Here is a 23340-nt window from a genome sequence, read left to right as displayed (position 1 = left end):
CCTCCCAGCAGAGACATGAATGAAGCTCATACCTCAGCGCTTTCTTATCTCCATTAAACACACAGTTGAATTTAATGTGATTTCAAACCACAACCGCTTACGAGCAACAGAGGAGTCACTCACTCGGCATATTTGTAATGCCACTCTCCGGTGATGGGGTCCTGCTCGAACAGGGCAGGACTCCACTCCTCACATTTGGCTTTCCGCTCACGCGCCGACTTCCTCTGAGCTTCCTCCAGTATGAACTTCTCATTGGTGGCTTCGGTCTGGTCCTTGTTGTTGATGGCTCGTGTCACGTGTTGCCACAGTCTGCCAGATTGAGAAGGAAAAACAAAGCATTAATGAAAGACTAAAAGATAAGACTCTTTGTTTCAATCAGGACCACTACAGCTGAAACAAAGCTACAGTTCCATGTGCAGTAACATGGATTTGGCTGTAAAGCTCTGATCCAGAAGCAGCAGCAATACTCTGGCAAAAAGGGTTGCAAAGTGGTTTGCAGAAGCATCAAACCTTTGCACAATGCAGTAAGTGCATTTCAGATAATCTATTACATTTAACAGTCAATACTCTGATAATAGTCGAATCAAAGCTCACCTTTCTGACTCAAACTCTCCCTGCTCCTCTAGTGGGACGGTGCAACGAGTCAGTCGGCTCTGCCTCAGCTCCGTCGTGGGGTTCCAGAAAGTGTCCACTATCCCAGTCTTCTTATCATTAATGAAGATCTCACTATCCTGAGGGGGGAAAGTACAGAAAACAGCTTTTAACATGGTAGTTTTGAAACATTTTCTGTAGGTATAAAGGCGTGTCTAGTTTGATAAAATCTGCCAGCCTTTCCTAAACCAGAAGAAAACACAGCAACTTGTATTACTGGTTATATATTTCATTTCTATATAAGGAATTAATATTAGCAAAATGTCAACACATCAATCCAATAATGATTTTAAAGACACAATACAAAATATATACAGATATATACATGTTGTATCTGTATCTGTGTTTTTTATGAAACAGGCAGTGATTACAGGAACACAGAGAATGTGTCTTACCCAGTGTCCTTCTAGTGTAGCTAACACCTCCTTTCCTAGCTTGATCTTTCCAGAGATTTGATTAACACAGTCACTGCTGCCCAGGAAAGGCTGCAGGAAAAACGGGAACAACAGGGCGGGAAATGGAGGAAAGAGAAGGAAGAGGAGACCGAGAGGAAGGGATGGGAGAGGAGAGAGGAGAAGAAATAGGAAAGGATATAAAGCAGTTTACTTGCTGCAGTTACTGTACGAGAAAAAGATCCTGTGACTTACTATTACTCATAGAGATTTTACTAATACGACCTCTTTTGATTGAAGACCAATTAAAAGAAAACAACATTGTAGAAACTGCCAATGGCAATCGCTTACATGTTTAAGGTACCAGAAGGTACACAAAACCCAAGGTTCTGTTTGCCTACTTTAGGGATATACAACTGAGGGGCAGCAATTACAAAATAAATGGATTTCTTAAACTTTTACTATCTTTACAAATTTACTACCCTTTATCATAAAAGTACCTGTCGCTAGTTGGTAAATGATGATGGTGCGAGGCGTGGTTGGAGGGGGTGGGATGTTTTTTCAGGCAGGGTGGAGGAGATATTCAGAAAAATCATGTGAGTCTGAGTTTTCAAAGTCCTAAACAGTTACTACAAAATCTAGGACTTCACAAGCCTAAAGGCCTCCCCTTACACACTATTTACTACTATTAAATACGTACTTTAGGTAGGGCTGCTCGATTATGGCAAAAATGATAATCACGATTATTTTCACTGAAATTGAGATCTCGATTATTTGACGATATTTATTTAACAATAACAATATATTGAATAATGGCTTTAAAGATGTCAAAAAATAATATAAAATAGTGTGCAAATACTGATAACAGTGCAAATGTTTGCAATATAAAAAATAAATGAAAAATGTAAACATCTATGTTTAGTGAACTTCAAAATACTGCATAATACTGGTTGTTCACTGTGTTAATTGAGCAGTGGTCTTTGGCGAGGAAAACTTTACCGCGTTTGTTATCTCCTTGTGTCTCTGGGAGCTGGTGGGATATTTAGTCACGTTGTACAGGGTAGCGTGAATGGAAGTCTGTGAGGATGAAGCAGCTGTTGTCAAGAGTTTTTTCTCTATGTTCCTTCATTGTTTGATCGTATGTCACTTTGTGAGGGGTCTTCAAATGATTGAATACATTTGTAGTGTTGCTCTGTGGTGCAGCTACGACACCGTAGCAAAGTTTCCACACTATGTCTACTTGATCCACGTCTGACTCCGCGAACCCAAAATGTTTCCACACCACTTAAGTCGTTTTACCTCTCTTTTCAACCAACGGCATTCTTTCTTCAGCAGCCATTATCCTCTCCTCACCAAATAACTTCTGCTTAGCTTTCCGAGCTCTCCGAGCTTCCCTCGGGTCCTCTTAATTGTTGTGACGCGTGTTCGAAACGCAGAGAGGTGCGCTCGATTTGCCACACGGAGCAGCGCGAGAGGAGGAGCTAATAATCGGCTCAGTCATTTTTAAAGATCGTTGAAAGCCCAGATCGTAATCACGATTAAAATTCGATTAATTGAGCAGCCCTAACTTTAGGTAAGTATTTTTTAAGTATTTTAAACTACAGAATAAAGCCATACCTTCAGTTTGAACTCCAGCTGTGCACTGTAGCCTGTTTTCTCACAAGCAATGGTGACATGACCACCCAGCTCCAGAGTCATGGTTCCATATAGGATACCTAGCAGATTGTTTTTATAAAAGAAAGCACAGGTTACAGGTAAACTCAAACATATCTAAAATAGATCAGCACCTACAAAGCAAAGTTAATTTGGCAGGTTTTTGCGAGGCTAATGTGCTTTGGATGTCCAACAGAACAGTGATGTTACAGCAATGTTCACACAGCATGAGTGACGTGTGAAAGGAAAAAGATTTACTCGAACCTTTACAGTGAGCGTAGGGCATGTTCATCACATAGTCCTCCCCTCGGTTGAGAAAAGTGAGGCGAGCCTCTCCGTCCAGTATAGCCGACAGTGAGTTTCCTAAAACAATGAAACAGTACTGATAGTCAAAAGTAGATAATAGACCAAAGAGCTAAAATGGCAAAGTAATATTAGAGCAGCATTAAACAGTGAGTGTGCTGTGCGTGTTTGTACCATAGAACTTGGACTTGGCGAGGATGCTTCCACTGAGGCAGAATCCGTCCTTCCTGTTACTGACATAGAAGGCTGATACTGGAGGATGATGAGATACCTATAAAATAAATAATTTAAACTGCCAGTCATCGATTTACCCTGTCAACATTATCTGATATGTATTCCTCATATAGCCAAATTCAGTGTAACAGATGAACCTATCGGGTAGCTCTCGGTAGCAGTATTGTTGTTACCTGTTCTGCGATGTAGAAGGTCTTGCTATTGGTTTTCTGATGGAGCCACATGCAGCGGAACGTCTCTCCAATAATGGGATTGTAGGGCTTCTTCAACCCCTGTGAATTCAAAAGCACCATAAAACATGATTTTAGCGTCATGTACATACAAAACATGTGACCAACAGCTGACGCAGAAGAGCTATGCTGACCTTTGGCTTTTTGTAAAATCCAGAGATGTACCACTTTACCACCTTCTTCATCCGGTTATAGGCATTCTCTTCAATTGCAGCCCTGAGAATGAAGCAAAAGCTTAAACTGATGCTCCTCCATCACACAAACACTCTTTTTTTCTCTCTTTTGAAAGTCAAAGCCAGGCCAACTTGTTTACAGTCTAATGCCACTACCATTGATTCACATCAAATTACTCCCAATTGATAAGCCTGTTTCACAAAGGTCAAAGTAAATGGGATGTCTTACTCTGACAGGAAGTCTGCATGGAAGTAGTAATCAGAGAGTTTGTCCAGAAAGGATCTTGGCTCCAGGATAAAAGTGGGTAACACAACCTTAGACAGGTCCATGCCAGGTCGAACCTGCTTCAGCAGGGTCCAGATCAGAGACTTGTTCTCCTCTGATACAGTTTCTGTCTGAGCAGCTTCACCAGCCTGAGGACACAGTCATAAAACAGCAGACAGGTTAAGTAATTGCATGTGTCCTGTTGTAACATATATGACAAATTGACACTTGTCACTTTTTTTTTTGCTTTTGTTAACGCCACTTTCAAATTTTTATGCATGTCCACAAGCTTTAAAGTTCACATGGCTTTTTGTGCAGATGGTGCTTTCATTACCTCTTGAGTGTAAACATTTTGCTTCAGTCAGTGTTTAATTATTGAGTTGTCTCGTTTAGATTTCATCAGGACGGAAATCTGTGTTTTCACTTTCACACTTATCCTCACATCCCTCGCAAACACCCACGCACACTGCGATCAAAGCTCGTCCATGTTACAGGCTGAATAGCCCCTGCAGAGGAACATGCTAATTTCTCCTCATTATGTGAGAAACTTTATTAAAAACAAGCCTTCAGATGAAGTTTTAAAGATGAAAATGGCTGCTACAAATCCTAGGAGATTGTATCCTAGTGGTACAATCACATCTCATCTGCAATGCTTTTTCTTGTTGACGTTCAAAGGAGAGCAAAATTGCAGCCTCCCACCCCCACCTCCTGTTCCATACCTCTCCTAACTCCTCCTGGGACTGTTCCAGGTATGGGGTTTCACGCAGATGCTCATTTGGGTCCAGGTCAATGTACGAGTCATCCTGACGCTCTGATGTGTCGCTGTCACTCTCCTCACTTTTCTCCAGCCCCTCTGGATCTGACTCCTCATGGTCCTGCTCTCCTTCCCGATCTGACTTGTCCGAGTACAGGTCCGGGTCTTTCAAATGGTCGCTGTCATTGAACCTGTAAGAAGCAGGGGAATATCATAGAAAGAATTTTTAAATCCACAAAATCAGTAATAGCTGGGCTCTACAATCTAATGTAAATTACATTTCCTACTCACTGGAAACCGTGTATGTTGTGGGCTCTGAGGAGGCTGTAGAAATTAATGGAGTGTTCCCCACCAGTGCCTACAGTGCTCATGTCATCCTTCCCCTCACGGATCATGGTCCTCTTCAGCAGGCTGGAGCACTTCAGGGCCAGCTCCAAGGCATCCATCCAGCATCGGCCTGGAAACAGGAATTAAGCTGATAAACAAGACGCAGAAACCATTTTGTGAATTATTGTTTTCATGAAATCTATTCATGGTGAATCACAACAACCCCTCACCACACATCAGAATCAACTCCGGATGAGTTTAAAAGGCTTTTTCACTTTGGAAGTCTTTCTAAAATAGGAGAGTTATTTCAGCACCATGGAGAGGGACCGAGTAACCGAGTGGATGATGGAGAGGCTGGAATGGATGTTTCAGCACCATGGACAGAGACACAGAGGACACGCTTGCTGTATCTCCGAACAGCCTTCTATTTATCACAAAGTCTCCTTTTGTTTCATTTTCTCACATTTACACAGACATAAACTGAGATTCACATATACACACATCCGCCCTCATAACAAACAGCCATTCCAGCCTTTCCACATCCCAACTTATTTAACATTCAACCCACAGTTAAAGTCTCCTATGTTGGTATTAAAGCAAACAGAGCATTTAACCATATTTCTTATTCCACCCTTGCTTCTTTATCACTACCTGGAAACTACATTACAAATTATTCTAACAGCCTGATTCAGATAATAAAGGTTAATGTACCTTTGATTAGACTGTGGCCAGAAACGCTAACATTGTTAGGCCACGATTGCCCGGTTCCTGTTTAAAGTGAGCCCATTATGCTTTTCCTTTCTGTCACATGTACACACATTTAAATGTTGTTTTATGTTAAACTTTTTAAATAACAAAGTGAGTGTATGTACAAGAAATCACTGTAAGCCGAAAAGAGTAAAAGGAATAAAAGTCTGTCTACCAGCATATAAGCCTTTCCCACCTTTTGTTCAAATGTTCTATTTTAAGAAGAAAAAATGAAGAAAGATGGCTCACAGGGCTCGAAGGCAAACAGCTACAGATACTTGTTTCAGACAGAGGATGGAGTAAGGGCCCGCACCTTGACCCAATATAAGATAAATAATGATTCATTTGCACTGTGAGTCATACACATCTACTGTAGTTAAGACAAAAATAAATATGAGGCTGGAAATGAGCAGAACAGGTCTCCTTTATCAGCGTGCCAGAGACAAAACATAGCAGATGGTTTATAAAACAAAGATGATCAGTGCCTCTTCCAATGAAGGCCACTCATTGTCAGATCAACTGCTATTCATCTGATACTAATACAGCTTTGTTTATGCCAATATTATGCAAATTGATAGTTTATCTCAATCAGTCAGTGTAAGCGGCTGCTGACAAAAGTCAGAGAAATGGCTTTAAATGACAGCCTGTCTCCTACCATCAGACTCAGAGGCAGCACGGAAAATGAGGTGGCTGCTGGGTAACGGCTGCGTGATGGAGCCAACTGCTTCTCCTTTAGGACCCTGATAACAATAAGACACAAAGAAAGGAAGGGAATACACGTTAAAAACATTCACCTAGTTACTCAGTTTCTTGAGCTGTGTTTTACTTCTTCTTTTAAAAATTCTTTCATTGTGATTTCTTTATTTTATCTCAAGTTTTTTATATTTTCTCTTTTAGTTTTTTTTTCTCTTTTAGTTTTAAATCATTTCATGCGCAAACAGAAACAATCCAGCATTACAGATATGTAATTATGCAAATGAGAGAGCATAGAGGGCACAGAAACAGAGCCGGTGAAGTGCTTATTTCAATAGTGGAGAGCAGGAACGCTGTAATGCAAAACAAACTGGTAATTGTGATTCAAGGTTTTATTTTTTTTTATAATACAAACAAACGAAAAATGAGGCTTGAAATGCAAGGTCAGCGATGAATACTAAATTACTGGAGTGGACCGAAAGCAGGGCGAGCTGAAAATGGGGACAATGGAAAATAAGAACTGCCAAAACTGAAATAGGCTGGCTGGATGTATAATTTTCTCTGTGTGTGTCCTAAATGAAACAAAGACATGGCTTTCATTATACAGTTAACATCCACATCTGCTTCGCTATTGTAACTGCAGGGGACAAATGACTGTTTTTAACTGAAGGGCCCTTTCAGTCCTAATTATGTGTAAGAGTTTATTCTGTTTTGCTCATCGATGGACAGCAAGCAAAACTCTGTCTGCATAATAAACCAGTCTGGCTTTGCATTCATGATTACACTGTTATAAACAATGGGAAACAATTTCTAAAAAAAAATTTAGCCAAAACCAGCAGACACTGGTTTAAAAAAACAAGTGCACTGTAGTGGCACTGCTATGGTACCACTTTCTAAGGTAAAATGATCATACGCCTGCTGTTTGACATACTAAAAAGTTGCTTATAAATTTGCTAGATGCCTGAAAATACCAGCAATTGATGACTAGCAAACAAACACATGCAGGCTTCTATGTAAAAATATATATTGAGAAAAATCATGTCATAATCAAATGCTATATGTCAACTGTTTTCATGGTGATTTTTTCTGTTAACATTGAGTACATCACGGCAATTTTCACACAAATCAATGTAAACCTCCATAGGAAGTAGAATGCAGTCGGGGCCTAAGAGATGATTCCAAATGCAGCCATTTTTGAGCAAATAACTGTTTTGTAGCGTTTTTGTTAACTGTGCACTTGCTGCATGCTTTAAACAAATTGTTACAATGTGTCTAATAGTGAACATGCGCTGTCAGTCTTGCCTGCTGCACAATAACATTCAATATTTAGTGTTTACTATTATTTACACTTAGCTAGATTATTGTGATGGTGTTGTGTTTATTATGTTGCTCTCTGCCTGCGTTTAGTTATTTTTTTAGTTTTCTAAAAGGGTGTCTGAAAATCATAATTTCATTAAAAAGATGCTACATTAGGATCATTTACATAACTGACTTAATGCTTTTTAAAGGTCCATTCTGACCTTGACAGCCCAGATGGACTGCTCCAGGGGGTGAAAGAGTTTGAAGCAGAAGCCGTCCTTCTTGGAGGGCCTCTCGATGAGCTCGCAGGCATTGAGCAGCACCGTTCCCACCCACTGCCCGTTTTTGTGAGTTTTGTAGATGAGCAGGACGCCTGGCTTCAGCACACACCACAGCTTGGTCCAGCTTTTCAGAGTGCCACGGATCTGCAGACAGTTGCAGAAAAAAGTCAGGTACTCAAAAACGCTACCAAAACCTGAAGGGATTCTTTTATTCTTTGTCTTACTGTTACAGCTGGGAACACTATTTTTCCTAATGCAAAAGTAATCTGTTATATTTTATGCCGGCCTAAGGGCAAGTGGTCAATGCAAATATATAGAGCACAAGGCAGACACTAAATGTGGGATGCGCCACCTTTAGCCAGTCGGCCATGACGATGACAGAAGGATCAGTGATGGTGCTGAGCAGCTCCTTGGTTGCCCTCTTCTTTTCTTCCCTGTAGTTCTTCTTCTGCACCTACAGGGAACACAGAGGGCGGGACAATGCAAAGACATCATTATGTGGACATGGCTTCTCACTGAATTCCATTTGGCAACAAAAAATATGAGTGAAATCACACTCCTCTGTGTCCCTGTCACATTAACACCAGGGTGCTGTTTGACTGTCGAGTACACTCTTTTACATTTAATGGCTCCCTTTAAGCCTGCACATGTGCATGACACCAGTGCACCACAGGTTTAAAAATCTGTGTTTTCTATACATCATCAGTTAAAGTGTGGCCCAACATACACAACTTCCTGTTGTTGACCGAAAGAAAACATTTGTACCGACTGGATTTTGATTAAAACAAACAAACCCCCCAAAAATGAAATTGATTAGAAATATTCGGCGGAAAGAAATGAATTATTAGGGTCTAAAGCATTCTGATTCTAATTAGACAATGTATTTTTCCAATTAAATTAGTGCTGTAGTACACTACTGAGTAAAGAAAAAAAGACCAAGCACACATACTTTGCAATATGTTCTCACAAAATTCAGTTCCAAGCAATAATTCCTAAAGCACTTTTGCAAAAGCAATGTTTTTATGATTAAAGAAGCAATCCATCTGACTAATGTCTACAGCTCAGCCTACAGGAAAGTAATCCGTTTCAAGAAATGAAAGCTACTACAGGTCTTTAAAGGTAGAGTTTGAGTTGCATCCACTCCATTTTCCAGTGTTGTGCTATAATCCTGTGGATAACTGATATTCTGTGTGCCAGAACAGTCAGCTAATCTCAACCGTATTGGCCTGTTGTGAGTACAGCTTTAACCTCCTAAGACCTGGTGTCCACATATGTGGACATCACATTTTGGGTTATTTAGACCAAAATACTCAATTTTGCTCTACAAGGGCCTGATATCCACTTACGAGGACATTATACTGCTACTGTTCTATTGAAATTTCAAACGAATATCCTCATATGTGGCTCTCATTTTTCTTAGAAACAAAAATTAGGTAAAAAAATAAATACATGAAAAATCTGGTAATTCTTTATTTTTACATTCATCAGGTCCCAATCAGCCCAAATATCAAAGAGAAATTAAAAATGCATGCTGTGGAAGAGTTCGGGTCTTAGGAGGTTAAAGTGTGGAAAAAGCGCACATCAAATTAATGCAAGCTGTGGGAGTTGAAATGTATTTATATACGGCACCAGAGGTCTGCAAGACTATGCCTGCGGCAGGTGGACTAAAGTAAAGTTTGAAGGACAAAATCATCAACTCTGATTTTTTTCAACATTTTTGACTATACTGTGTCCTACTCACTCTGACATTTGTTACACGAAGAAAAGTATGAGCTTTTAACAAAAAGCATGACCTCTAATGACACGCAGTTTGAATACAAACACTGTAAATCATCATGTTGACAAGCATCAGTGATTGAGCTATACGTAACACTCTCCATGAAAGAGCCTCATTAAGACTCATTATGCCTGCCCTTAGAATTAAGCGTCTGGATACGCAAGACTTAAGCTGCTTTGAGCTCACTTACCTTGAGGGACTCCTTTTTGGTGAGCTTCCCCCCAGACGCCGACACATCCTTGTCTGAACCATTGTACAGCTTTGTTTCAGACTGAGAACACAGGAGAGAAAAGGCAGATCTTGGAGATGTCACATCAAGATCTTTATTCTTCATTTTTATACTCAAATGAGAAAAATCTGTTCTTAAGCCACATGTTTGTTCATTCTAACGGTTAACACACCCTTGAAAGGTTGGAAGACTTCCAGTGGGGTCACCTTAAAGACCCTTAGTAATAGTAATGCTGGTAATCTGGGAATTTCTGTTCCAGGCAACTAAAAGAAAAATCCATAAAATGCCTAATGTAGTCTGTAAAGTGTAAACGTAAATGTCTGCAAAGTTTTGCCTCTTAATGACAAATTGGTTACCTGAAATCACACAACCAGCACAGTCTACTAAAACACGGCTACATTATTTGAGATTAGCAGATCTTTTTCCGACCAAGCTCATGCGTTTCCATGGTAGAACCCAACTTAGCTCTGCTACTAGGATAAAGCTTAAAATTGCTGGTGTGTCTCTGCCAGATCCCATCACATGCCAGCCGGAGCGACCTATAGTGGCCACATAGGTGTGTGTGTGTGTGAGCTATTTAAAGCTGTAAACACACACACACACACAAGCAGTGTAGGTGATAGGATGGAGGTTATGTGATAGTAAGCATCAAAGCTAAAACCCTCCTTCCAAATCTTTTGTACTTTTCACAAACGTTCAGATTTATTTTGCTGAGAGTACGACTCCTGTGAGGACTGCTGTAAACCACAGCTGGGGCTTGATTCTGCATCTGAACTAGTCATCTAAGATGTCATCTGGATGTTTTTAATACACACACACACACACACACACACACACACACACACACACACACACACACACACACACACACACACACACACACATTATTTTAACTCTTGTTTTCCTTCTGGCAAGCCTCTCTGTGAGAGATTCTTTTAATCTCTAAATTAACCATCATGCATGGATCATCATCTCTTCATACTGGTAATCATGAAAACAATTTCATAGTGTCTGTGCAGTGACTCAGAGGAAGTCTCGAGACACCCACGTTTGCACTGACATATTTGATGAGGACCTCGACAGATAAACTAGACGAGCCTCCACGCTGAGCTCGCTTGAAAGACAGGCCGAGTCCGAATTTTAGTTGATAAATGTTTGATGTTTCGCAGCGTATGCGATGTATGAGTCATCTCAATGTAGGCTCTCTCACGCCTTAGGCTAGACTCGGAAAAGGAAAGGAGATGTGCAGTAATTCCCTTATTCTCTGGTCTCATTACACACTGAAGCAACCCATCATTCCTTCTTAGCCTTTACAGCGCATCAGCTCAGTGGAGTGAGTTTCCTTACCTTGCTCTTAGATATGGAATGAGAGTCCTCTTTCAAAGGCAGTGGCAAGAGGTCCTCCTTCCCTCTCTCGAAACCTGTAACCATAAAGAAAGTCCTAAGTTCATCTGGTTCCAGCAGCAAACGGACGAAACGGGGTCTTTTCTAACTGCAGAGTTCCACAGGGCCAATCAGTGGCCTCAGATTGGTTTTCACCCCGAGAAGAGAACAGGCACTGTGAAGGAAGGGAATCAGTGGACACCTCCTTATTCTCTAATCCTGTTATTTTTAAAACACTATCCAGGCACACGAACGGTGGGCAGGTGTGCTTGACTGCTGTCATATGAATAGTATACTGAAAACTTCTCCAAATCTTATAAGGGGCTTCTGATTCCCAAAAAAGAACCAATCTAATAGTAAATACTACCAATGCCTATCAAAATGTCAAAGTCAGAATTATAGCCATGATGATAGTTTGCCCTTTGCTAAAGCTGGCTATGTTGTGATACAGAAATTCTGTCACAGACTCGAGGTCAGTCATCAACAATACGTCCAGTTCCAGTTGGCTTCACTCTGTACGGCATTTTCCAAATCTGTCATGTATGTGGTGCTGGTTCTTTCGGAGCATTGAGGGTGCAGATATCTAACAAATAATATCACTTTCTTAGTGGTTAATATTCTAACAGTGTGTTCAATAAGTCTGTGCTTCAGTTCTGCTGAGTGCAGTTTTAGTGTTTTATGTGTATAATATTAGAGTTTGACAATACTGACCGCGATTTGCCTAAAATTCCAAAATTTCGGAAATCTGTTTATGTGTAGTTATCCATTTACTCATTTACGTTCTGCCCGACTCTGCTCGGATCGGCTGGTGGATTATGGCATTCAAAAGATGTCATGACAACAGGACAAGCTGCACTCTGGTGGACAAACTATGCAACGTCAACATTGATAACATGGAAGGCTGATTCTCCCATCCTCTTCATTTACCAGCTGTACAAGCAAATAATAAGTCAATAATATCAGCCCGCTGATAAATGTGTTGGACTCTACTTAGTACAAATTAACAGTTATTTGTGTCTCACGCTGCATGTCTACAGTTTACGGATGATTATAACTTGGCACTCAGCCCTCTCATCCCAGTATGGTCACTACTGGCTCCAAAGAAACAACATGACAGCAGACAAAATGCTAACAGTGAAAATAAGCTAAACAAGCTGTCATAAAACACTGTGTGAGTAACACAAATCTCTAAATACACTGATAGAAATAAGTTTGGTTCAACTAATCGGTGGACGAATCAATTTAGAGACTGTATGTTCAGACAAAGTACTGATATCTAGTGTGTTAATGACGTATCACAATAAGAGGCATTAATCTTTATCCTCTATCCAGAATGTGCTTCTTATTCAAAAACAGACGTCTAAAGTATTTGTTACACTTGCTTGTTTTAGAAATCCTAACTAATCAACAAACTTGTCTTAGCTAATAATTATGAATTGCAGCTCTTTTTGCTCTCTTTTCCAGTTTTGTGACTTCTCTCATGGTGACGATTTCAAGTCCAAATGTCTGCCTTCCTAACTGGAATCCCATTACATAATGTCAGTCACAGGAGCACACTGTCCTTTGAAGCCACTGGAGGAAAGCCAGAGAAGCTGGATGGCAACAAGCTAGCACCGGTGACAAGAGCTTAATCTGAACTGAGCTCAAATCTGCAATAAATTAGCTGCTGAAAGGAGCTAAAAGGAGGTTCCCCGTTTCAGTCTCAGACAGTGTAGCTCTGAAAAGTGGACACAGAAAAAGTAGTAAGTTGTTGAAAGGAATGTGAGTTCACTATAGAGCTAGTGTGTCTTAAACCTAAGCAGAAGGAAATTTTCTGTTTTTTATTTCAGCTCTGCTTTAGCATTTCTAATCCTAATTACTGAGCCAGCTTCTAAACAATAAGCCAAACCTCAGCAACAGATTCCCCACTAAGATCACTGCAGTGTGTGGCACACAAGGTCTCAAGGTGACAGTGAGCCTGTAAATATTTTATGCTTTCCTATCTTCAGGCCATCAGTATTCAGCTGTGAGAAGGAACAACTGCAGAGCTTCATTTCTAAGTGAGACATTCATCATGTGAACAGAAGTCAGATTCTATTTGAGCATCCATTCCCTTTAATAAAAAAAAAGTGGGCGCGTGTCTTGCTGCAGCGAAACAGGACTGTATTCTTACTGCATGCCTCATAAGGTTTTTGTCAAACCCACTTTTTATCAGCCAGCTTTATTTGCTCTGTGTCTTCCATTTCCAGTAAAGCTTTTTAGCAGCTGCTTCCATGCTGCTGGTGCTTTTACATGGACAGAAAATACTCATGACAGCAGCAGCAGGCAAACTCCAAACCAGCATGTATCTTAAGATGGAACGTGCAGGAGTGCCTTTGTGTCTTGGGGGTGGGGAAGTGGGGGTCCACTTAGAAATTTATGACTTGGAATGCTTTTTCTCAAACAATACATTCAGGGTACGGAAAAAGGGTACATCCACAGGTCAACAACCATGCTGCTTATGTAAGATTAATTCAGATGCACTCATGCATATCTTGGTCAACAGCAATTTTTCATGAATGCTTCCACAACAGAATCAGCAATCACAAGCAAAATTTCCCTGCATAAATCATATCCATTCAACTTGATCTCCAGTTTTCTCCTGCATTAGACATCCAGACTGAGAACCTGCAAACATGGCAGCTTGTACTTGCCTTCTCTCTCAGCCTGTGGGCATGAACTGAATACTAAACTACAAACATAAATCTTTTAGCTTATTTGTTTCGATTGGTGCAGTATCAGCTGAAGATGTGGCTGAGAGGAAAGTGGAAGATGATGAAAGAATAATAAAAGTGATTCAAATAGATTAAAGTTTGAATGAGGATGTTAGTCACTCAATTTGCAATCACTGATGAACAGAATCACCGTGGTCCACTGGGATGAAGTGCCTAATTTCAATTTAAGACACCTTAACGTGCCACTTCTCCACTCACACAACTGTGTCACCATGGAGCAGCAGCAAACAGAAAGCAGGGAGGATGATTTCATTGTATTACGGCAGCTTGTTTAACAATTATGACTAATGACAAATTAAATATTAGAGGGAAATTTTTACCTGAAAATCAGAGTTTCATTTTTGAAACTTGACACTTTGAGTTAAAAAAGCAAAGATCAGCCGGAAAACAGTTGACATGCTTGTTACCATGCCACAAATATGACAGTGACACTGCTGACAGTGACACTGCTGACAGTCACTGACTAATGACTAAGGTTAGAGTTCCCTCTTCCAGGCAGAGACCTGAGAGACTGCCCATCTGCTAATGAGCTCATCTAAAATCAACACCTTCCAGTGTTTGTGTGTTTCTTCATTAATGTCATATCATGAGGGCACGGAGCGTTGTCTGTGACATGTCCTCTGCTTTTAATCTGGACAATCTCAGAAATCAAAACTCACCCTTGGGGGAAAGGTTTTGTAGCCTTTTGAAGGCAGGGAACATACAATAGCCTTTTTAAAATAAACTCTGATGAACTTTATTTTAATATAAGACACTGCAAGAAGAAAAACCTCATGTACTTAAGATATTCAAAACTTTTTCAAGCAGATTGCTTCAAAAGAGCTAATAAACAAAACGACCACAAATGAGAAACATGTCGAATTGATTACAGAAGCGAGATGCAAAGACAATAACATGGGATGCACATCGCTGAGCGTGTCAATTTGAAAAATCCCTGTTATGTATGTGGCTGGAAACCAGTGACTGTGTGTTTGTGTGTCTGGCTGAGAGTATTGGAGACTAACACACCACTGCAGACTGAAAGGAGCTCCAAAGATCTCACTGTGCATCAAACATCATAGACTGAAGAGATAAAGAGACAGAGCGAGTGAGAGAAAAGGGAATTAAACAGCAAAGAGACAGAGACAGAAAGAGCTGCATCCTGCTAAATCCAAAGCCTTTACACTTTTCTAAAATCCCTTACTGAATGAAATGAGACTACATCATTAGAAGCACAGTGTACGTCAGACAGCAGACGCATTAGTAGAGGGTGAGCACGACAAAAACACAGTACTTTAACCTCCCTAGTTTTGTAGTTTGCTGTTTAAATGAGGCGTTACGTCAGCATTCTTTGAGATCCTCAAACATATAAAAAGTTGCTAGGAATTTGACATAAGCAAACCACTCATTTTCAACTTACATCCATAGAGATACAGGTCTGACCCTGAAAGTTCCCTTCACTTCTAAGAATCATCTGCAGTGTTGGTATTCAGCACCTCAACCTGGAGCTACACCTCTGTTTAATGCAACCCTGAAGCTGCTTCTCCCACCAGAAGATGTTTTTATTGCAAGCACTTGGATTCCTACCACGTCACATTCATTAAATCAAGTTCATTTAAAGCTCATAAAACCAGATTGATCCAGGGAGTTAATCAATGCAGTCTCTAGGTTTCTTTACAATCAGCTTACACACAGCTTTCTATGATGCTGCTCTATTATTCTGGTAGGAAATATGAATGCTGCCATGGCAACAGGTGAGCTAAGAACAATAAATCGAGGGGGAAAAAAAGCCTGTGAGCAGAGTGACTTTTCAATTTTAGGGAAGCAAACTGCCTGAGTGTTTGCTACTGTGGGAAACCTGCCATAGCAACAGCATCTCTATGGTACTGGTGACACATCATAAAAAATTGAAAGACGTCTGGTTCACTGAAAGGGAAAGAAACACCAGCTGGAAAATGTCATGGATACTGTTTTAGTGTAATTTAGTATGCGTGGACAAATCTGTCAAGTAGCTCAAAGCAGTGCATGGATTCACGTAACTGGCAAGGTGTTTTCAGCTGCTCCCTTATTTCCCAAGGGGTCACCACAGCAGATGGATGCACAACTTTGATTTGGCACAGATTTTACTTCCTGACGCAACACTCCCATTTGTCCCAGCTTGGGACTGGGACTAGGAGCACACTAAGGTGGTGACCTCTTGAGGATTTCTTTCCTGATCTTAGACATGTAAGGCAAATGTGTTAACCACTACAAATTTAATTTCAAATGCTCTCTGCTCCTCCACAAAGATGCTTTTGCTGCATGTAGCTGCAATTGCTTTGCTTTTCAGAATGACAAAAACACAACGGGGAGAGGTGAGGATGATATGCAGAACCAGCTAGCGTAGATTTGAATCACTCGATGCGTGCATTCATTCAGGTTGTGTTTGATGTTGACAGAAACTGTTTTATTCCCACAGTTACTGGACCACAGATGACATTGTTCAAATGTTTTCTTAGGCCAGGTCATCCTTCCCATGACAACTGAACTAATCCCTTCATGTTTCGAAAGGAACTCCCGTTTAAACTAAAACAAATTAGCATAACTATGCATAGACACTGTAATGTGCTACTTCCTCTTGATAATCTAAAAACAGTATCCTATCCACCATACAATGTGCTAGGTCATGCTGACCTCAAGATGAGCAGGGACTATCTAATTATGGACCGCAGGCATGCAGCTTTTTCCACTCTCTTATTAGTTTTGCCAAAGCCACGTTTCAACCTCTAAATCAATTTCCGCTGCACTCAATCTCTGACTACCGAGGAACTAAGGGCGTGCTCTCTCACTTAGTGATGGGCTGATGAACAATACAACGTTTCAATACAAGGTTACAGCATTAGGTGCAGCTGAGCCCAGGCCTGGTTGGTGGCCTTCAAACCTGCTTATTATGCAGCCTTAGCGTACCACTGCAAAAGCAGGCACATAAACGTCTGCGATGAAGCTGTACTTTTATCCTGATGTGAGGAGACAACAGCATATTATCTTTTAAAAAAGGTTGGTATTTCAAACAGGATGTGTCTGGATGACAGAAAGGGCATTAGGCTGGTTGTATTACCACAGCTGCTGTTTTTTGTCTTGGTCTATTTATATTACACTTGAGCTTATGTACACTGGCAGATACTGGTACTGTTCCCCAGACAGCAGGTAATGACTTTTGGCTTGTCAGCTGATACAGTGGGAGGAAGGTTTAGGCAGATCCAAATGTGGAACTCAGGATGGTGTCATGACTTCTAGCTTCGGGGGGGGGGGGGGGGGGGGGGGCATTTTTCGAGACTTCCGAAACAACCAGTGGATATCTGACCCAAGATTTCCTGTTTCACCCACTAGTCATTGTTTACAAATATAGATACATTAGAAAAAGATAAGAAAAGTTGAAGGTTTTAGGAGTTTACCTTCAGTTTCAATGAGTCTATCGCCCCTTTTTAAGGTCGTGCTCTTTTCTGCTTCTAGGAAACTTCCAGAGTACCAGATGTTTTTATGCTTGCCATGCATGCTGGGTTCCTCCCAGTCTGCCTCTTTCATTTTGTTTCAATTAGTGGAAGAGGACACAAAATTACAAGTATTCTCCGGATCTTCTTCCTCGCCTCAGGCACTGTGGACACCTCCACTTATAACTGCTGCTTGGTGACTCTGCCTTCATCAGCACTGATTGTCCTCAGAGTTTTGGGACTGCAGCTAACTATTTGTTTTAGCACCTGTTGTGTCTCACAAACACTAGTGTAAAGACAAAGCAGAGAAGAAAAATCTTCTATTTGACAGATTGGAACAATAAAAAAAAAACTGGCCAATAAAAAAAGAAAGAATATTCATTAGTAATTTCGCCCTTATCGGTTTTGTTAAACAAAGTGTTTGTCATTGAAGTGGTACAGCTGCCCCTAGTAATGAAAATACAGAGCCCCAACCTCAAACGGAAGTGAAAAGCCTAAAAACACCAAGTCAGCTGGCAAGCATGTATTTCAGTGTACAAGGAATAACACACAACAAGGAAAAGTGCTGTCTCAGAGGGTCATGTCAACTGGCAATTGGAGGAATGTGGGTGTAAAAAACCAAAAAAACATATAGATATATTAAGAGATTGTCAAAAACACAGAAAATGAATGAGTCTACCCGTCTGCACCAGCTGTCTCCTGCAGCAGAATGTCTAAAATAAAGATGAATGGAGCTAAGGCTGGGAGCTGACTGTGAGAAACAGAGTATGACTCAGACGATGTCTCGTAGCTCCAAATATACATGTAGCTGCAGAAGCTGCTGTTTTAAAGGGGAAAGAAGCAGGCGCATAGCCAGACCAAGTCCCCAGACACAGAGGGACCCGAGGAGAGAAAGACCACCACTGTGACCATGGTACTGACATGGCTTAAAGTGCTGAACTGGGAGAGCTGCACACTAAAAAACAGCAGAGGACTGAGGTTGTGAAAGTCTGAATCACAGTATGATGGTGAAAAGAGTTTGTGCACAGTCAGCCTTTCCTGGATTCATAAAGGTTAAAACGGTTACTTGTGAAAGTGGAACAGAGGATGTTCACTCTCTGAAAGCTCTTGCGCCTGCCAGCTGTCTGCCTCCAGGTTTACATCATTTTCAGCAGGATAAACAAAAGGAAGTGATTTTAGAAATGAACACAAAACTGATTTAATCCTAAATGTTCTCTGGGATTAAGTGTACTTTCAAAAATAAGGATTATCACTGCACTCTAATAGAGGTATCACAGGAACCCGTGTAAAGCTAAACCAGTTGAAGGGAAGGCTATCTCCTGCAATGGCAAAACTGCATCAGCTTGTTTAAATTTCAGACTCTGTAAATGGTTGTGTATGGGGCTCTGAAAGAGGGGAGAGCAGGAAAAGTCCTCTAAGACATGCATAATCTCTCAACAATGACCAAGCAAAAAAGAAATGCATACGTAGGATAAAGCCCAGTGCTGCACCCTTCAAAGAAAAACAATGCCTGTTGCGTTGCCTCTAATCTTTTGACAGCTCTGTTGTTGACAGCAACAGTGTCCTCTGCTCTCGTTGCTAGTTGATTCAATGTGCCTCAGAGCTGAGGCAAGTTTAAGTTACAACCAATCAAAATAAGTGGCATGGTGTTTGATAATGACTTATCTTTCAACTTTGTAATTCCCTGCTTTGAACATGAATCAGAATCAGAATGATTGGAGTCTTTGTATGTTTCAATTCATGTATTTGCTGAATGTTAAAAATGACTTTTTCACTGAGTCAACTGACACACTTGTGCAGTGATTGTCTGGGTGTGCCAGTGTGAGAATAAAAGCAGTCAACACTATAAATGCCTTTGAGGAAAACCTAAAAGCATCAAATATTATACCCATTTTAATAATTCTGGTGTTTTACCCCATCCAAAAGTTTGTCTCTGTCTTCACACATATCCCTTTGAAACACCTACAAACAAATCCTTCTATGATGCAGTCGACAGAATCGGTTCTTTTCATGAATACATCCCATTGCACAGAATTTAAGGTGGTTCTCGAAACTCTCAGGACCAAAGTAAACCAATACCAACAGTACAACTACTGTATTTAGGACACAAGGCCAAAAAGTAGCAGAGGTCAGCAGTCAATCATCTGCAAACCTACTAATAAGCCTGCAGCACTTCCCAGCGTTGAGCTTTGCGAGACGTTCCACGCCATTGTGCACCCACCTGGCAGCGAGATGGGTGACAGCTCGTTATAGCCCCCGAACGAGGCATTGCGGATCAGTTTGCGTCCGTCCGGGTGTGGAGGTCGAAGCGATGCTGTCCCGCCGCACGTGGAGAAACGGCGACGACTAAGCAGGCCTTCCTCCTTCATCATGGGGCCGGCAGGAGCTCCCCCAACGGGAGGGAAGGAGGGAGGGGTGGGTAAGGAAAACTTAAAGGTGGAAGGTCGAAGGGTATCGGGATACAATCCGATCTTCCCCGCACAGCTAGTGTACAAGCGAATATCCCAACCAGCCACACATACACACACAAACAGAAACACAGAGCGGTTCAGAAAGCAGGCATTGGACCGGTGCAGTCGCTGCTTTCCTTTACGCTTCCTTCAGCCGACTGCTTTCTTCCTCCCTCTCTCTCTCTCTCTCTGTCTCCCTCTCTCTCTCTCACTCAATCTGTGCCCTGTGAGTGTGTATGAAAGCAGCAGCCTGTAAGTACTTAATAACGAATAAGCTGAGCCCCTCCCACTCCCTCTCCTCGGGATGGGTAGGGGAGCCGCATCTTAGCTTGAAAACAGCCCTTATGTTCCGCATCTCATCTTTCACTTCAGCTCAATCTCTTGCTGCGTCTCTTAATCATTATTTCAGATTCAAAGGGACACTTCACCGCTTTTCAACCTTACTCTGATGGATTAGTCACTGGGGTGGCATGTCTCTGACGTCTACCATACTTATTATTGTCAAAATATTTCTCCGGCTGAATTTAGTGTCGTCATTCAATCCTTTGACATCAGCAGATGAAGGAAAAATTACAGGAAGAAATATGCGGATAAGGATCCCCTCATGCCCTCACAACAACTAAGGAAGACACAGAAACAAATTAAAAGGATTAAACCAACTATTTTGACCTCTTAAAAATAAATGTAGTTAACATGGCAAATAATAGACTTTTATAAAGCACAGATGCCAGATGATAAGCTCAACCTCTTACCAATACTCCTGCATTCCAGCTGCTGGCTAACTCAGCAAAGTAGAAAGTCTTGCTGTGGAAGGAGCTGTGGCATCACTGCTGTTAGCATGACAGCCACTGCGAATGAAAAGGTGGGATTGCCAGATAATAGTTTGATTCAACTACTCTGCCAGCACTGAGGCAGGGTTGGGAAAATATTTAAACTGTTGGGTGTTTATGTTTGCCCAATTCTGAGGAGGTCAAAGCTACATTAAAACATTTAACAGTAATTTAGAAAATTAGGGTATAAACGTAGGACTCATATTCAGCTTCAGTCCATTACAAACATATTACATGATTGCCATGTGGTCAGCAGACATCTTAGTCTGAATGTTAGAAAGTAAGAAATCAATCAGTAGCTGTTATTTGTTCAGCAAATGTAGATCAGCCAGTTATCAAAGTTAAAAATTTTTGACATCCTTTTGCACTGAAGCAAGTTTTGTTCACAAATGTATAAGGTTTAGAGTTTGTTCATGACCTTCAGAATAAAAAGTAAGAAAATGATGATCACGTTACTTAATCAATCTCTCCTGAAGCTGCTGCAGAGTCAGTGGCTTCTAGGATGGGTTTTTTTCCCCACCATTGCCCTTTTCTGTTTACATTTAATATGATGGACAAATGTGAATCCAAAAAATACCTTCTTTGTTAATACTGTGATTAGTCAGGCTGAATTCACATGTTCTAGTTCACTAACTGACCTAGCTGTGTTTTTTTCCCCCCGATCCATGGGGGGGCTAACAATTACTAAGTCACTCAGGGTACAACAGCGATGTTTTAATCAGTCAGTTCTTGGTTGTTTTGATGGAGACACATTCTGAACCATTCTTTGAGTGCTCCGCTATGCTGGTCTTCAAAGATTAGTAAAAGAATATTCAATTCCCTTCTCCATAGCCATCAGGGAAGAGGCAGTGTTAGACTGAAGATGGAAACGGTGATAATTCAGTCCAACATCGAGCTAATGACTTCAAATTACTCTAAGCATTCACAGTAGTAAGCAGGCAGGGTTAATAAGAGAATGTCTGTACAGTCGATGTACACCTTGTTGTCTAGATTCTTTTAGTATGACTGAGTCAGAAAAGCTTCCTCGCTGGCTGCTGGTTTAAATGGCCAAATTAATTTGCAGTGAAATGTCCCTTTTTCATTCCCTATTCTGTCTGACAACACAAATAACTACAGCTTGTAAACCATACCTGCTATGCTATAACGAGTCATCAGATTGCAAATATATACACACACACACACACACACACACACACACACACACACATATATGCATGCACACAAAGCAGATGCTCTGAGGACAGAAGGAAGTTTGTTGCCACACCACTGCTCAGACCACCCTTTTATTCCCACATTACACAGGGAAATAAGAAAGTCTGTCAGCACTGCCGGGTTAAGCTTTAGTATTCAAAGGCACAGAAGGCTCCAGGCTGCAGCGCGGCCACTGAATGCCGCATTGAAACATGTGCTTCTCCTGGACACAGGTACAGTAAATAGAGCTCAAATCAGGTGCACTGTCTGTGCCCAAGCAGGTGACACTGACTGTAAAGTGCTTTGTTGGCACACATCTGTGACACACTGAGCACTTCCTATAAATGGTACCTCAGCACCATGATTCTAGCTGACCTTTTGTCTCGTCTGAAGTCAGACAGAAGCTGATACATGTGGATTATTTTAGATTTAGTTCTCTTATACACACAGTGAATGTGTTCAGGATTTTTTAAAGGATAAACATTTAGGTTCAAAGCTGAAGGCCAATGAAAGATAAGTGTCATCAGTATGGTTCATATAAACACAGTCACTAATAACTCGTTTATTTATCTAAGAGCGAAGGAACACATTTGGCCTGTGTCTTAGATTTGAAACCCAACACTGAAGAACATTATCAGCTCTTGTTCCTTGCAGTCTTCTGCCACCTTTAATCTCACCCGTCCTATTCATTCTTTCATTCTAGACCTTTGCAAGGAATCTAGTAATCTGCTGGCATCTCGCAAAGCCTTGCCTGCCAGCTGTCCATGGACATTTCAGCCGAGATAACTTGTGAAGTACTTGTGAGTGTAATCCCTTCCAAAACATCTGTCCCCAACGTAGCTAATCAATCTACAGCTGATAAATGTGAGCGCTGCCTGCCTCAACCGTGCTTTAATTAATACAGCTAATTAGATGGTCTGTGTGTATAATTCACATCCCAGAACTCATTAACGTGCTTGCAGAGGAGGAAATGTCCATTTTGGTTACTCCAAAGGCATTCTGAGTCACATGACAGTCTTTTTCTAAATTTAGTCATCATCTGGGTCATTTTCCCAGCTATATCCAGGCTACCCAGGGCTGACTCTTCATACATTCAAAAGAAAAGAACAAAAGCCCCACCTTTAATTAACAAGATGTTTCTGTTTTATAGTCACATGACAGCCTGGGCTATTAGCTAACAGAAGCTTTTCAGTAATTTTACACATTTATTTCTTATAATTTAAGCCAAAAGCCTGACACTACACTTCTGTTTCTTTAAATATCTAACGGATTAAAT

General features: G+C 41.0%; 1 protein-coding gene across 15 annotated transcripts in view; it reads right to left on the bottom strand.

Annotated features, from left to right (window-relative positions):
- The window catches only part of osbpl8 (oxysterol binding protein-like 8), a 100239-nt gene that overhangs the window by 7057 nt on the left and 69842 nt on the right, over positions 1–23340 (bottom strand). For 12 of the 15 annotated variants that reach the window (XM_063460307.1, XM_063460308.1, XM_063460314.1 and 9 more), the window contains 16 exons: positions 11356–11429; positions 9970–10050; positions 8355–8456; positions 7943–8146; positions 6385–6469; positions 4947–5112; positions 4621–4846; positions 3866–4050; positions 3598–3679; positions 3407–3505; positions 3174–3270; positions 2961–3059; positions 2661–2758; positions 1047–1136; positions 595–731; positions 124–309 (listed from right to left, as the gene is read on the bottom strand). In XM_063460307.1, the coding sequence (XP_063316377.1) occupies positions 124–309; positions 595–731; positions 1047–1136; positions 2661–2758; positions 2961–3059; positions 3174–3270; positions 3407–3505; positions 3598–3679; positions 3866–4050; positions 4621–4846; positions 4947–5112; positions 6385–6469; positions 7943–8146; positions 8355–8456; positions 9970–10050; positions 11356–11429 (2011 nt within the window). Of the gene's footprint in view, positions 1–123; positions 310–594; positions 732–1046; positions 1137–2660; positions 2759–2960; positions 3060–3173; positions 3271–3406; positions 3506–3597; positions 3680–3865; positions 4051–4620; positions 4847–4946; positions 5113–6384; positions 6470–7942; positions 8147–8354; positions 8457–9969; positions 10051–11355; positions 11430–19814; positions 21133–23340 lie in introns of those variants that run through there. The other 3 variants (XM_063460313.1, XM_063460312.1, XM_063460318.1) reach the window with 3 other exon arrangements.

This window comes from Pelmatolapia mariae, linkage group LG17 (genome assembly GCF_036321145.2).
Source record: "Pelmatolapia mariae isolate MD_Pm_ZW linkage group LG17, Pm_UMD_F_2, whole genome shotgun sequence".
Lineage (NCBI taxonomy): Eukaryota > Metazoa > Chordata > Actinopteri > Cichliformes > Cichlidae > Pelmatolapia > Pelmatolapia mariae.
This window is presented reverse-complemented; position numbering and strand designations above follow the sequence as displayed.